This window comes from Brassica napus, chromosome C2 (assembly GCF_020379485.1).
Source record: "Brassica napus cultivar Da-Ae chromosome C2, Da-Ae, whole genome shotgun sequence".
Lineage (NCBI taxonomy): Eukaryota > Viridiplantae > Streptophyta > Magnoliopsida > Brassicales > Brassicaceae > Brassica > Brassica napus.
This window is the reverse complement of record NC_063445.1, coordinates 57,975,110-57,991,219: the sequence shown is the minus strand read 5'-3', so window position 1 is coordinate 57,991,219 and position 16,110 is coordinate 57,975,110. Positions and strand designations below refer to the sequence as shown.

The window sequence follows — 16,110 nt, the reverse complement described above, 5'->3', positions numbered from 1 at the left end:
GGCTCTATCCAGACGACATCTAACCGTAAATGCTCCTTTCCCTTTACCCCTTCGTCCTTGCCATGACATTTTATTACCTCGAGCCGGAAATTCAAGCAAACCACTATTTCTAATCATATTATTAAAGGGAATAAAAGAAGCTGCATTGCGTAAAGCCCCCCCCATCCTTTTCATGATTCCCAGTAATTTCATTTAGATCCCCAATAATAAACCAAAGTTCCGATCGTGCTAGCCCATACCGAGTTAATCTTTCCCATACTTGTTCTCCAAGCTGTTGAACCGGATCTCCATAAACAAAAGTAAGAAAGACTTGTTTCCCCTTACTCACCGCTTCAACATCAATCATTCGATTACTAGAATATAGGATCTTTACTTGGTACTCGTTGTTATAAAAGAGAGCTAAACCACCACTCCTCCCGTTCGGATCCACCGTGACCAGATTATCATACCCATAATGAGATTGAAATTTTTAAACAAAATCAAACTCCTGTTTAGTCTCAGAAAGAAATAAAAAGTCTGGTTTATGTTTATGCCGTATTTCCTTAAGATAACTTATGGTCCAATGACTTCCAAGTCCTCTGCAATTCCAACTTAATATTTTCATAAATAAAAACGTTTGTATTGCTCATACGAGCGAGAAGATTCAGGTCCAATGCCACCCAAAAGCCCATCCAGTCCAGAATTCCATGAAAACCACCTCCTGATGATTAAAACACATGCCGTACCCATAAATAAATCCGTCACACCTTTACCGAAGACCACACTCCGAGAGTATTTAATAAAGCACTGTTTCCACCGCTCACGAAACCAAACCTGTGGCATTTGCATCGTTGTTAAACCGGCTAGATGAATTCTACAACCCGAAAACCATAATCTCCCAAACAACCAAAAGAATCGACAATTAAAAACTAATGCCCTAATATTACTTTGAACTTGCAAACGAAAAATATTCACACTTCCAAACCAGCACAAAATAATATGTTTTCTTTTACATGTCCCCCAACCAAGCCATTCCTCGCCATTCTGATAATAACTCTCAAATACAAACGTCACTTTATCCAACAGAACCAGCAAAACTAGCATTTGTACAAACCACTCTATTACCAACATCTTATTATCCATCGGCAATATTATCACCATGAAAACAATCCTGTGAAGCCCCTTCTTCCTTTCATTCCCACTGATACCACCAGACAAGATACTTAACATTATGATGCATAAAAGGATCCGTAAAAAATCTGTTAGATACCTTAGCAGAGAAACTAAATACCCAAACCATAAAAGAGTCTTTTTATTCCCTTGAATCACCATGATATCAAACCAAAAAGACCACCTTTGAAACAAACCACAAACTGACACCAAACTAACAATTAGACCAGAATACCAATACTTGCTCAACGAGCTTATTTGAAAAGAAGAAAAAACAGAACAAGAATAAAAGACCCTCAAACGTAACTCAATAAAAGACACTTGATTCATAAAACTAGGGCTTTGGCATTCCACTCTTCGGGTTTGAAGGACCCTTGCTTTCCTGCTGCTTGCCAGTATCGCCATTACGTGCTCCATGCTTAGCCGGGACCCGTTTGCGGGGTGATGCGAGCGCACTAGCTATCCTCAGTTTCATACTCGCTGCGTTGCTCATTGGGGCTTTAAACAGCCTTTTGCGAGACACATGCTTCCTCCCCGTAGCTCCATCAACCACCTCTTTCTCCCCCTCACCAGTTCCATTCTCCAATTCGCGCTGAGCAGTGTCATCTTCCTCCTGCTCCTTCATCATATCCTCTATCTCGCCATCAGAAACATCAGGTAAGCCATCCGCTGCATCCATATCAATCCCATGTTCCAAAAAGGCAGCTCTAAACTCATCCATGTTCATCACCTTATCATCCTCCAACACAGGTTGTTTCTCCACCAAGCCCTGAATTATATGAAGCCCCTTCTCCACCTCCATAGGATCTGAGATTGCCTTTGTACCTACCGTCTGAGTCTCAATGAGTTCTGCTTGAAATTCTTGAATTTAATTTAATATTATTTTATTTTTATGACATGACGCTTATTTAAACTTTAAATATTTAGTGATACATGTTTAACATGCACATTATTGGTATCCAAACCAAATATCAGATTTTTTAAATCGATCCTGAAAATTACGGTGATATGTATTATTGAGTTTTATTCGAGTTTTCTGCATAGTAAAATGTCCAAACATTATACTACAAAAATAAAGATTTGTTCCTTCGTATTGAATGCGCTTATACTTAAGCCAAAATTTTTAAAATTAGACTTTTTAATATTAAAAAAACTTAGGATTTAATTTCTAGATAAAAAATCATGTATAAACATTAAGAAAAATATTTCCACACAATAAACAATTGAGATTTGGCTAATAAAGACCAAAAAACACAAAAAATGTTATTTATATCTAATTAAATACATTAGTATAAAATAAATATAATAGTAAAAAAATTATTAAGAATATATATTAGCTCGCACTAGCCCGCACCTAGCTTACATTAAGTAAAGACAATATAGATTTAAAGAAATAATATATATTTATATTAAAAAAACATTTGATTATAATTACTTTTCTAATTAAAATGATTTTAAAATATAGAGAAAAAGACCAAAATAGCACTAAATCAAGTTTTTGTTCCCAAACTAGCATTCAAGGCCAAAAGTCACAAAATAGCACTCAAGGGGTGGGGTTTAGGGTTTAAAATTTAGGGTTTAGGGTTTAGAGTTTAGGTTTTAGGGTTTAGAGTTGAGAAGTGAGGTTTTGGGGATAAGCTTTCAAATTTTGAAAAATAAAAAAATTTAAATTTTTCAAAAGATAAATGCTATTTTGGTCATTTTAATTTTTGAGTGCTATTTTTGTGATATAAACTTAGAAATGTGCTATTTTGGAGATTTGCCCTAAAATATATCTGTTTTTTGAGAAAATAGAAGAACGAGCAACAACAAATTCAAAGGAAGAGCAATATTATACTACCGTGGACCCGCATACATGAGATTAACCTCGTAAACTCCAAAGGAACCCAACGGCTACTTTCTCCAAACGGCTACTTTTCTGCTTTCAAATTTCCTTATATAATCTGAGAGAGAAGTTCAATCCACACCACAAAGTAGCGACCAATGAAATTTAGATCTTTCCCTCTCCTAGCCGCAGCTTGGCGACGGGTTAGTGAAGTAAACGGCGGGTCTGATGAAGGTCGTTCTCTCGAGCGGTGATGTTAAAACCGAGCCGGATCCAAACGTGGAGAGATGATGAAGATGTCTTTTAGTCAGGTACATTCTCCACCTCTTCTTTTTTTTTTTTTTACAGAATTTATAAAACCATAATTTTGTTATAAAAAGTATATACAAACTGTTTTTTTTTTGTCAAAGTCTTATTTTCGAAAAATTTAAAAGTTTTAAGGGGAAACTATTGATTACTTGACTGATAATAATGGAAGAAGCTTATGTGTAATTAGTGGAAACAAAATAGAACATGTCTCCAGTCGTTGAGATCGTTAGAGATGATAATGTTTCATTTGCCTCTTGACACTTACCATCACTTTGTTATTCTAAATCAAATCTTGTAATAAATTGTTTCCCCTTCCGTATATATATTTAAAAAAAAAATTATAATCGATCTTGAAATAAAGAATTTTTCCCTCTCGTATTTTCCCCTTCTTACTGTTATTTTTTTGTTCGTTGATTATTTTGCTTGCTTTAATTTATTGTTGTGTTTTTTGCCATTGACAATTGGTGGAGGGGATGAGAAGTCTGCTAGTGGGGGAAAGATGCAACAGAGAGATACGGCAACCATCTTCCACGGACGTTCTATATGCCAGACAGACAGTATGATCCGAAAAGAAATTGTAGAGGGAGTGACTCAGATTGTACAGATGCTTGACACAGAAAAAGAGTGATGGAACTCTTCTTCTTTTTTGTAGTGTGTCTGCTTTAGTGTCTTGAGAATGTTTTATCAGTTTATATGTAATCCGTTTGTTCCCAAACTTGTAGACCATTTTCTCAAATTGATTTTGTTTAGATTATGCTTGTATCCTTATTTTGATACTTGTTGTGTTCTTGAGTTTCTTGAAAGATGACATTTTTTTTTTGGTGTGTTATATAACGCAAGTGTAGAACCATATCTAGAAATAGTTTTATATATTTCACAAAACTAAAGAAAGTTACACCGGTGTGATAAGATAAATTAACAAATTTCATATAAAATTATAATTAGTAATCGTTATATGTAATTATATAATAAGCATGAGCCTTAATTAATTATATAGAGAGAGAGGCATTCGGATTCACACACGTTTGAGGATGGATCTTTAGGTGTTTGTATTTTGAGGCCAAGAGTAGAAGGAACATGGAGAAGAAGAGGCATTCATTGAAGCTATTGTTGCTTGCTCTCCAGAGAGATGATGATGGAAGGTTTCATTGGAAGAATTATCAGATGGATCTTTGTTAACTTCTTCCTCTTCTTGGCTCATGATTAGCTGAGAAGCAACTAACTTGTCAAGAGTTTGCCAATCCATCATATGGTCATTATGATCATCACTGAGCAGTAATCCTGATTGATGATGATGATGATGATGATGATGATCAGTATTTGTATTCATCATAATCATATTATCATTAGTAATAAAATGACCATGATCATCATCATTAGTAATAATGTGACCATCATCATCATTAGTAATAATATTTCCATGATCTTCTTCATCATCTCCTTGCACTAGTGTAGTTGGTGTTGCGTTGATTGTGCTGAGTACAACACCATATGGGTCATTATCATTATGATGTGATGATGATGAGCCTTGGAACATTCTTGGACTCTCTAAGTCAGGAAGATGGTAGTAACTACCATTAGCTACATGCATTTGATGTGTGAACCAATTTGATTCTTGTCCTGATGGTCCCATCATTGTTCTTGGATTGTTGTAACTCATTGTGGTTAGTTTCTTCTTAAAAGCACGACAAACCACCCATCCTTCCTCATGAGGTGGTCCATTTTCATCGGTCTCAAGGCGATACTCGTGCATTATCCAATCGGATTTCTGACCATTTGGAGCTCGACCTTTGTAAAACACAAGAGTCTTCCGCATCCCGACTAGCTCTTGCTTCGAGTATATGGCCTTGTCTCGACCCGTTGCTTTCCAAAATCCTGAGCCCGTTGCTCTATTGGTTCGTGTCCCTGTTGGATACTTCTTGTCTTTGTGGCTAAAGAAATACCATTCCCTCTCTTCTCTTGTCCCTCTTCCACATAACTCTGTATATTAAAAAACATTATCGCCTATAAGGTGTGACTTACTAAACAACTAGTATATAGTGACTTACTATCTAATGACTAGTATATATAAAGTGATTTAGCTAGTGACATCGAAATTAAATTTTGGAATGTATACAAACCTTGGATGTCCCATGGCTCGATTTTGTATAGATCAACATCTTTGATAACATCAACTTGCATTCCTGGAAATGCAACTTTCTTCTTTAGATAATAGTCAACGAGTTCTTCATCGGTCGGATGGAATCGATAACCCGGAGGAATGTGTGTGAGACTTTCCATTTGATCCTTTTATTATTATATTTTCTGCAATTTGTAATCTATCATCAGTGGTAGATAGAAAGATATGCATGTAACGAATGTAAAATACAAGTAAGACTACATTGAGATGTATCTTTAATTTTCCATACACATATCATTAAACTATTTGATCCATTTCATTATGAATTTTCTTTGTAATTATGACAAGTTTACAACGTTACGTTTGAATACTCATATAATTTCTCGACTGAACAAATTTATATGCATAAATGTTTTTTTGAAAAAAACAAGAATCATGATATGCATGGTTTTAAACTCGTAGTTAACTTTCCATAATCTAAGTGAATGAACGTATTATTACTTCCCAACTTTTTCATTTGTGCACTATATTTGATTATATTGTTATTATAAAGGAGAAAAGAATATAGTGAACAACATTGTAAAAAAGTTTAATGTGTGAATTAAGTATACAGATACTTTCCGACAGCAAAAAGAGAGAAATACAATGTAATCGTCTCGTCCTTTAAATATGAAAAAAAAGAAGATAGTTGTACTTATCTAACATATTGTAACATCACGAAATCTAGAACTTACAGATGGTTCTAGGTACTGAAACAAACTTACTTGAATCTTCTTCCTGAACATGCAATTTTTTAAAAAAATATATGAGATTTTTCTTTTCTTCTCTTGGTTTGTCGTAGATTTTAGACAAAGAGACAAAAGCGTTTTGTCTTGTTTATGTTGAGATCATGAGAGACTTGAGAGTATTCCGATAATGGCGGATTCTCTAGACTTGTATGTATACATATTTATAGGCATATAAATGTAAACAGAGACAAAAACTCTAATGATGCAAAAGGAAATGTCCTTTTAATTTTAGTTTATGTGTTTTTTTCCCACACTCTATTAACAGAAGATTCTATTCAGATTTTGGGGGTCTTTTAATCATAACAAATCTATCACTGTCTTCCTCTCATCTACCTGAAGTGTTGCATAAGTTTTCACTTTCTATGTGTGTGTAATAGAGAAGTAATGTGATCTTTTAAAACTATCTCTACCAACTATTGAATGCGACGTTTTTCAAATAAACTAGTTCCATTTAATTGTATGAACAAATTAATTACTCGAGGCTCAGCGTTTAGTGGTGGTACATTCATCGCGATCGCAATACACTTTTCATGGTTCAAGTGATGGGGAGATCATCACACTTTTTGTGTTAACATCCATCCGCTTCTTCTCCCGTGATGTTGCTCAAGTATCACACTACACTCTTGGATTGAACTAAACAATCTCTACTTTTTGTGTTGACGTTGATCGTCACATATATAACACAATATAATATTTGTCGCTCATGAAGGTTGATAGATTCGTTTGGTGAAATTTATGCGCATGTTCTTCTGAACCTGTAAGACAATGTGCATGTTGTTTTGAGTATATTCTCCTCTTAGTTAGGCAGCTCGTGCTCATCCTGAACCCCTTTCTCTCCTTTGTGTTGAGACTCCTGTTTGGCTGGCACATGTGGCTGGCTTGTTGGAGTGATTTAGTTTTTCATAATAGTTATTCGATGTTAAAAAAAAAAAAAAGGTTAGTCTTGATGAATAGCAATGTTTTTTATGAACATACCTCGGTACGAACCCTTTTAAGACTTTACATTCTTTACTAAAACTCAAAAATACTTAATCAACTATCTAGAAAAGTCGATTAACCAAATTTCAGAAGTTAGTAGGATATTCTTTTTTTTAAGTCAATTTATAGTTTTTGGTAAGCTTGAACTTAAATTAGATGATATTTTTACAATACTGTATTTTACATAAATATTTTAATATCTGAAATTATAAAGGGGGAAAGTGGAAAAAATATTGTTTGACACCAAAAGAAAACAGTAAGATAAATAAAGAAATTCAGTAATAAAATAACGTGGCGTGACATGAGTGGTTGGTTACGTAATAACACAGGGAACATCATCGCGGTGAAAAAGCTGCTTATCGCCTTCGGTGCTGGCCCCACTTTACTTACATTGGTCCCCACAAAAGTTCTCGTTTTTTCTCGTTAACTTACATCCAAATTCCTGATTTAGTTTACATTTTAAAATTAGTGCATTACACACGACATGCAACATTTTTTTGTTAACATGCAACTTTCAACATAAGTTACGATGATAAATCCTCAGATTTACGACATACACTTTCAGTATGCCTAACTAAACTTAAGGGGGCCTATTGAAAATAGAATTTGTGTGAAGTTTTTTTTTTTTTTTTGATAACTCTGGTATCTGGGCAGCCACATTCCCAACTATCCCCCGAAAGGGGTCCAGCGCCCCAATGGAATGGATGTTAAATCCGTTGTGGCCAAGACTCGAACCCGGGTGGCGGGCAGTACAGCTGTACCTCCTTTACCACCAAGCTACAAACGCTTGGTTAATTTGTGTGGAGTTTGAAAATTTTAAGAGTTAATAGATTTTAAAAGTTAAATAGATTTGATGAATTCTTACCCAATGTATTGTATAAATTGTCATTGATTATTATAGATTTTCATATATACTTTTCTTTCCAAAATTATCTTTCTATTATTATTATTTTTTAAATTCTTTCATAAAATAGAACTATTTGAAAATTAAATAAAAATTTTGGTTTTTTAATATTTTGACATTTTGATTTGTCTTGTTTGATTTTTGTTTTTAAGTTTTTAAGATCAATCTATGAATTTTCTCATGATTTTATTTTAATATCAAATAGTTATATTTCATGAAAGATTTTTTTTTTAAATTGTTATTATTAATAATTTATTTTATCTTTAGTTTTTTTTTTACAATTATCTTTCCCTTGACAATAAAAATGTAAAAAAATCTTGTTGTGTTTGTGTATTTGTGTTTTTATGTTTTTGGTGCATAGATTTTGAGAATTCTATGACTATATGTGATATTTGTAAAGTTGAGTGTTATGAATAAAACTAGAGAGAATTTATGTCCCAATAACAAGAGAGTTTAATAGAATTACAAAGTCAATAAATACTAAACTTTTTGAATAATATAGGATTTTCATAGAATTTAAAAGTTCACAAACCAATAACAAAAGATTATAATAAGATTTTAAGAATTCATTAACCAATAACAATGAAATCTCCAAATTTTAAAATTCCTTCAAAATTTAACTCCCAATAACTTAACTCCGTTTTTTTTGTAGTATATCAAAGAGGTTATACGTTCAGAGATTAATACATTATGCTCTAATAAAGCAAGGATAGAGCAATTAAAGGACCATATTGATCATTAGATTCTATAGTGAAATATATTATGACCTAATGCTAGACCTTATGTTTATGTCCCTTTTCTCATTTTATTTTTGACATTTTTCCTTTTCTCCTAGGCCTGTGAAATAGCTACTATTAATATATGAAAATAAAGTAAGAGATTTGTTCTTAAGCAGGACGCTTCTATCTCCAACTCTCCACTTGCAGACACTATGATTATTCCTGCAAATTCTATATCATTTAGTATTGTCTACATATATAAATAAACACTTTATGTTCGTGAGTAATACGTACGTATTAATATGGGTGGTATTTTTATACTGCACAGCAGCATATCTTTGAACGTGCACCTCTTTAACAATCTTTTATAAGCCCTCATACAGATAGATATTTTTCTATAGTGCAAACGAAGTTAAGATAATATAGCTTAAATTATATATAAATGAGCGACATGAATTTGTAATTCATTGGTTTATATAAGTAATCTTTTGGACTGTGTCAATGTTCATATTCAAAGAGTGTGTGATATAATGTTGATAGAATTTCCGTATGGAACATACATCTGATTATGATAGAAATAATCTCAAACGTTCACTTTCCAGTAGTTTTTACTAGCATACCATTTCTCACTCGAGAAAGAACATTTCATTGCACACGATCAACCAGTACGGTTGATTGTATTTGTCCAAAATCAACATTTACATTTTCAAAATCAAAATTTAATATTCTGATTTATATCATTGGAGATGGGACCCACAAACCGACTGTAGTGAGTACTTTGGTAAGTTTTACATTCAGGAAACTGAGAAAGTGACAGTTATATACAAACCAAACCATCATATCACACGTTTTCTTTTCCCTAAACCGAACTTGAAGATCAATCGGTTAAACTGGTCTGATCCTAGTATATCTTGTGCTTGAAGCCGCTGGGCTGGTCCCACTTGCAAGTATATGATTGGACTGGTGAATCGGGCGTGGTCCTAACCACTGTCAAGTCAGGCATCGCCAACTAACCACCGTGCTTTCCGGTCTAATAAGTGGGCCTTAGTGGACCCGCTATCATTTTATGGGGATCAAAGTAATGGACTACACGTGATACTCGTGGGAGAGAGTGTGTACTAATTTTTCTGTATATACACTGATCCATATTTCATTGGACGATACCTCACATAGATGTACATGACACATGTATGAATTTGCATTTGTTAAGATAACTATAATGCAACTATTTGCTTTATTTTCTCCTTTCATTTCATCATGTGTTTCTCTAGTGGTAGAAGTGTAGACAACAAAAAAAAAATAGAACATGTTTTAATTTGTTAAGGATCAAAGCGATATTATGTTTGAAAATGGTTATTTAACTTGTTATTTTGAAAAAGGATTTGATTATATTGTTTGGTGAACTCGTTTGAACAATCTAACGAGTATAATAAGACCAGGACAGTGGAAAGTAGGTTGATTTCCACTTGGTTTGGACTTTGGAATAAACTCGTTGAATTAGAAAAATGCTTGAAAGTCTAATTAATTAGTGTAAACAGTTATAAGCACACACTCGAAAGAAAATCAAAAGATTAAGAGAAAAGATCATGAGGTGCGAATTTGTATAATTTCTTGAAAAATGATTGGTTGATTGTGGAGCTGCAGAATTCATTCATTCACCAAAATGTATTCATGGTCATATAAGCCTATAAGGGTATGCCGAAAAAAAAGTACAAAGCATAGGGCACTTATAGTTTAATTTCATCTTATTAAAGAAAATGTTAATATATCTTATTATATAACAGAAAATAGATCTTCAAGAGTGTGTTAGAGTACGCATGATTGACCCTTTATTCTACTGTATTGATTAACTCTTTTGTTGCAATGCAATGTTGGCATGATATTACTTACTGATTTTTATTCGATAATCATGTTATTGTCATGCATCAAATAACATAAATGAAGAAATTATTGCAGCATTTTCGTAAACGGTGAAATGTTCTTCTTTTATTTGCAACCATTAAACCAATCAAAGTTTCTGTCTTGAAGTACAAGAGAGTTAGATCCTACACTAAAAGTATAAAAGAATCACCCGTGCGCAAGAGTGGTAAACAATATAATTATCCCTTAAAATAAGCTCAAGTGTAAATAATTACCAAAAATAATGATACCTTATTTTAGTGCTAAATATATTTGCACTTTGTAAATACGTTTCCTCCACAACTTGTCAACGTTCCCACCTAATGCTAAATTATTATTGACTCTTGTTTTAGAGTAACCTCAAATGCTTTAAATAATGATAATTATAGCTATTAATCATATGACTACGAAATTATAACAAATAAAGGGCATGAAGGAATATGATTGTACTTCATATAATATGAAATCGATTGTATTACATTTTTAAAACTAGACAGCTTATATAATATTCACACAGATTTGATAATACGTAGAAACTAGTAACATAAATTTGTAGGGAAATTTTGAAAAAGTATTGTTAGGCAACTTGGGCCTATTTGTAATGTCATGGTTTATTGGTTTAGTGTTGTAAAGAGATTGTTTAAAGGGTTATGCGGTCATGTTCACTTGGATGAAGCAGTCTCCACCTATTAAAACCATATAAGTCCTGAAGCAGAGTCTCTGTTTGATCATATGGAAGCTGGCGGTTACTTTGTAGATAAGGTCATGTACACTTGTTTCATAAAAGAATATTGCAAGGACAAAAATGTGACAATGGCATGCGGCTCTGATGAGTTTGCTTACATGATTATTATTTATGTTTATGCGAGAACGCAAGAATTGATGAAGCAAATGAGTTAGTTGAACAAATAGTCAAACATTATGTCCGGCCTAGCTCTTTCAATACGCGGTATCGATCAAGCAAATGGGTTTGTGAAGACCGGTATGATCGAGGAAGGATGTCAAATGTTGTATTCTTCCCTCATCGGTCATTTCTTGAAGAAGGGAGATCTCAAATTTTCTTTTTCATTGTTCGGTTTAATATATGGGAGAAAACGAGAGATGATCATGTCGCTGGTACAAAAAAAAAAGATGATCATGTCGCGTACATCACACTGCTTAGCAGTTTATATGGAAAGCTATGGCACGTAAGAGGAAGAGACAAGAATTTGTTGATAAGCTTCTTCATCGTCTTCTTCAGATATGCATCCTATATATAGTATCAGTCCACTCTTAAAATAATTAAAATATGTTGATGTTGATGCTTTGGCTATGATGTTTTATATGCAGAAGAGTAAGATTTACCCGAATAGAGACTCTTATGAAACTAGGCTTCAATGTCTCTGTTACTCTCTAAATTGACCATGGAAGCGGTTAAAATGGTTAGAGCGGTTAAAGATATGGCTGCTCTTAGGTTCTTGGCCTTGTTCAAGTAGTCCCACTTGGTTGATTTATGTTTTGTGTGAAGAGAATAATTTAGAGAAGCTCGTGCGTTGTTTGATATTATGGTTCAGTCTGAAAAACCTTTGTTGAATTGTTCTAAACCGGGTTTGCCGAAATTGCTTAACCAGAATCAGCAACTTCGGTTTTTTTTTTTTGCTCTTTTTACAGTAATAAAGTATGTTGTAAATTGCTTGTAAATGTGATGTAGTACTACTAATGAATTACAATTATCCTTTAAAACAACTTGTAAACCTTAAAAAGAGAGTTTTAACTGTGAAGTGTGTAAAAGATAGATAGATTCCAAGTGTAAAAGGAAACCTAACCACTGAAGCAGTTGGTCTGCCATTATTCATCATAAATGAGAGAAAAAGACAGTTTTTCTTCACGCGAGATTTTTTTCAGTTTAAGCATAACTATTTTTCTCGTTACTTTTTTTCTTGGGGTTTGGAAAAAAGCTGATGTAAAACATGAAAATGTGTGCCCAACTTGCCTCAAGAAAAGTAATGTGTGTGAAAGGGAGAAAGATTGTATGGGTACCTTGTTTTTTTTAATAATCAACTGTAATTTTAGTCTACCAATTTTCTTTACGGCAATAAAAAGCACATCTTCTTCATCTTTTATAGCTCGAAATACACTTGAACACATAACATAAGAAAATAATCTAACAAAATCGACATATATATCACATCAAACTCTTAGCCAGACATTACTATTCTATATATATTTGAGATACATAAAATAAAACATTTCTTAAGTACTAAATTTTAATTAGTACTTTTTACCATATGAATTAATCAAGGACAGTGCGTTGCTGGTTTCCTGGCCCATGTTAACGATTCTAGCCCGAACCGAGTTCTTGATCCGTCCATCCATAAACCGACCCGAGAACCCATCGGAGCAAGTGTTCTCATCAGTCAAAGCAGCACTAGTCCAAGTCTGAGCATTACTCATGTGGAACGCAAACTGTTCTTGATTCTTGGCACTACCACATAGCTTCATCTCCTGGACCGACTTGGTCAAACGTTCGATGGTATCGTTGATCTCCTCGACGCAGTCCTTGATGGCTTCGACCTCGCGCTTCTTGAGGGTCTTGAAACGCGTCAGACGCGAGACAAAGAGCTTCGTGGATTGAACTCGGCTTAGGGTAACGGCTAGTGCGGTCTCGGCTAAGCGTTGAGGGCTTGTCTGGATGGCGTTTGCGTAGGCGGAGAGTGAACGGAAGCACACGGCTGGGTATGTTGTGGTTTTGCAAGAGGATTGGATGAAGTTTACGGCTTTTTGGGAAGCTCCAGCCGGTGAGGCTGCGATGAGCTCCGGTGAGAAGAAGTAGGAGATTGAGATGATTAGAAGGAGAGTTTGGTATAGTTTTGCCATCTTTGTTTCTTGTGAGATAAGAGAGAAGGGTGAGATAGTTAATTTTGAGTGTGTGGAGAAGAAAGAGCTGGGGTTGAATATTTATAGTGCGTACAAGCTTGTTTAGGGTTTTATTTATGGTATCAAAAACAGTGAAAAGCAGTGAAAACGGGAAAACAAACAGTGGATCAGACTTTTACAACCTAGGAATATATGTTCAGATTGGTGAAATAAAATAATCAAGAAGTAATCAATTTTAAAACTACGAACACAGTCAATTTGAACTGATATAGAAGAAACATATACCCACTAACCCACATATATATATCTACATTAAAAATAATAAGTATATTTTACCTTTTCTTTTTTTTTTGAAAAAGCAATATTTTTACAGTTAAAATCACAGCTATATTTTACCTTTTCTACCATACTTTTTATTTTTGTTACTACCATTCATATAACATGAACGAAAAATTGAGCCTAAATTAGGAATCAATATATACTTGTTGGCATCTAAGTATTAATTAAATAAACAGTTGATGTAGTTGAAAATGTTAGTTGAAAACTTACAAGCCTTTCTTAAAAAACTCATAAATTACTAGGTATTTATAAATTTATCTATTAGTCAATATGTGTGAAATTGCATTATAACAAACATGAATAATTGAATATAGTTAATTAAGATTTATCAGTTGAAAAAATATAGTTAATTTAGGTTGAAGTGCACAAAAAAAATGTTAATTATGGTTGAAATAATGGAGTTATTGTCAATCTGCCGACTTACCGTTACATGCCAAACCAATCAGAGCGATAGGCTAGACGATGTTACATAACACAGAGGAGCAGGCTCAGGTTGAAACCAACCGCGTAGACTGCATAGTTACTTCTTCTTTTTTTTGGGGGTCAAAAGACTACATAGTTACTTAAGGTTGAAATTGTAGAGTTATTGTCAATCTACCGACCACCGTTACATGTGAAACAAATCACAGCCAGACGCCTACATGAATTATGTCGTTACAAGTTGTCCCAAAAGTTTGAGTGTGACTGGAGAGTAAATATTTACTCTAATTTTAATTTTTACTCTGAATTCAATTTTTTCTATCCAATCAGGTGAAATAATGTTTTCAGCCCATTTACTCCAACAGTGGAGAAAAACTAATAAAAGTAGAGTAATTTTTTACTCCATGTTATACAAGTGAAAAGTTTTACTCCACTTTAATCTAATTTATTTCTGCTCTTTTTCACTTCTTTTTTTCCCACCAATTTACTCTATGAATAACCAATCACACTCAAAAAAAGAATAATGTCGTTACATAAACACAGGAGCAGAGAAAGGGGCACGGTCAGGGTCAGGGCTCAATTATTAGCTGGAAATGGAAATGACCCGAATACTTTTGAGACTCTGGTTAGCGTTTTAATTCTCTCATATAAAAAATCATGACAGGGTCCACTTTAACGTCGGTCCATATCATAACGTGAAATATCAAATATCACAGCATAACTATATGCTATTAAACATAATCGGAAACGAGTAGAGATAAATATTTGTCGTTTTGTTCACATCAAGAAGGGAACAAAATATAGCGATAAAGGAGTCGCACCAATCAAGCCGTAATAAAATACAAGAAAATATTGTTAATTGGGTTTGCAAATTGTCAACATCGAACATAAACAGATACGCTCTTAAATAACTCTCCCAATCAAATGATCACACTACTGTTTTAACGTTCACATAAATGTTAGATAATAAAATTAGGCCACTAATTTATCCAATGACGCCAATAAACAAAGTTATCCCACTAATTTTTTTTTGGGGCCAATCACACTAAATATAATCACTGATAATCTACTTAATTTATTATATTTACATATTCCACAAAGTTCCTACAGAAAGGTTTCCAGTAATTTATGAATTATATAACAATATGAGAAGCTAGGTTTCAAATATGTGGTTAATGAATTATGATCAATATATTTCAGCCTATCTAAAATGAAAACGGTAATTTATGATATATTTTCGTATTATGTAAACTGAAATGACACTAATCTCTTAGATATAGCCTACCGACATAATCGCATTGTTATTTCTCGTGCATTACCATAATTTATAATCTTTGTTATCTTCCGTACCCCCTAATATAAATATCCTCACTCTTGAAATATATTTATTGTTTTGGGTGGGTCATTCATTGTCGTGTAGAACAAAAGTTTAATTCAATTTGAAATTTAAAAAAATAATTGAGGGAAGAGGAGGACACGACGATAACGAAAATAAGAAGAATCCCACAAAATAAGGCATAATAAAATGCAAATAAAACAAGTGAACAATAATTCTCGCCTCAGCATGTGATCTATGAACGTGAGCAAGAGTGATCACTGGGTCAAATGCACCGTCGTACCATCCTCTCTGCGTAAGACCATAATAAAATCTTATTTTATGGTTACGTTTTCAATTGTTGGATATTTAAAAATCGACTCTTCTTTTTAAATATACGTATCTTTGATGATGTATTGACAAAAAGTGGTGCCGTTCATCACAGTGCGATACATGAAATTTTTTACTATTTTGGATTTCTATTGACTGA

General features: G+C 33.6%; 2 protein-coding genes and 1 long non-coding RNA gene across 3 annotated transcripts; 1 reads left to right on the top strand and 2 right to left on the bottom strand.

Annotated features, from left to right (window-relative positions):
* Window positions 1-2,863: 2,863 nt before the first annotated feature.
* LOC106385451 lies at window positions 2,864-4,037 on the top strand. Its single transcript, XR_001277191.3, has 2 exons — window positions 2,864-3,285; window positions 3,754-4,037. It is a non-coding gene; the product is annotated as an uncharacterized LOC106385451 (long non-coding RNA).
* A 98-nt stretch (window positions 4,038-4,135) lies between these two features.
* Window positions 4,136-6,341, bottom strand: LOC106385389 (NAC domain-containing protein 101-like). Its single transcript, XM_013825313.3, has 3 exons — window positions 6,167-6,341; window positions 5,404-5,587; window positions 4,136-5,263 (listed from the first exon to the last, which is right to left on the bottom strand). Exons 2-3 carry the CDS (start codon window positions 5,561-5,563, stop codon window positions 4,323-4,325), a joined length of 1,101 nt encoding a protein of 366 aa, XP_013680767.2. The 5' UTR covers window positions 5,564-5,587; window positions 6,167-6,341; the 3' UTR covers window positions 4,136-4,322.
* Window positions 6,342-12,755: 6,414 nt separating this feature from the next.
* Window positions 12,756-13,614, bottom strand: LOC106388069 (pectinesterase inhibitor 11-like). The gene has a single exon (XM_013828047.3). The coding sequence runs from the start codon at window positions 13,544-13,546 to the stop codon at window positions 12,941-12,943; it is 606 nt and encodes a 201-aa protein (XP_013683501.2). The 5' UTR covers window positions 13,547-13,614; the 3' UTR covers window positions 12,756-12,940.
* Between the last annotated feature and the right edge of the window lie 2,496 nt (window positions 13,615-16,110).

What these genes read in the sequence shown, in the direction of transcription:
- LOC106385389 (XM_013825313.3), bottom strand. Translation starts at nt 5,563, where the DNA reads ATGGAAAGTCTCACACACATTCCTCCGGGTTATCGATTCCATCCGACC. An exon ending in CGAGCCATGGGACATCCAAG is followed by an intron (nt 5,264 to 5,403) that starts GTTTGTATACAT and finishes TTTAATATACAG; the next exon opens with AGTTATGTGGAAGAGGGACA.
- LOC106388069 (XM_013828047.3), bottom strand. Translation starts at nt 13,546, where the DNA reads ATGGCAAAACTATACCAAACTCTCCTTCTAATCATCTCAATCTCCTAC.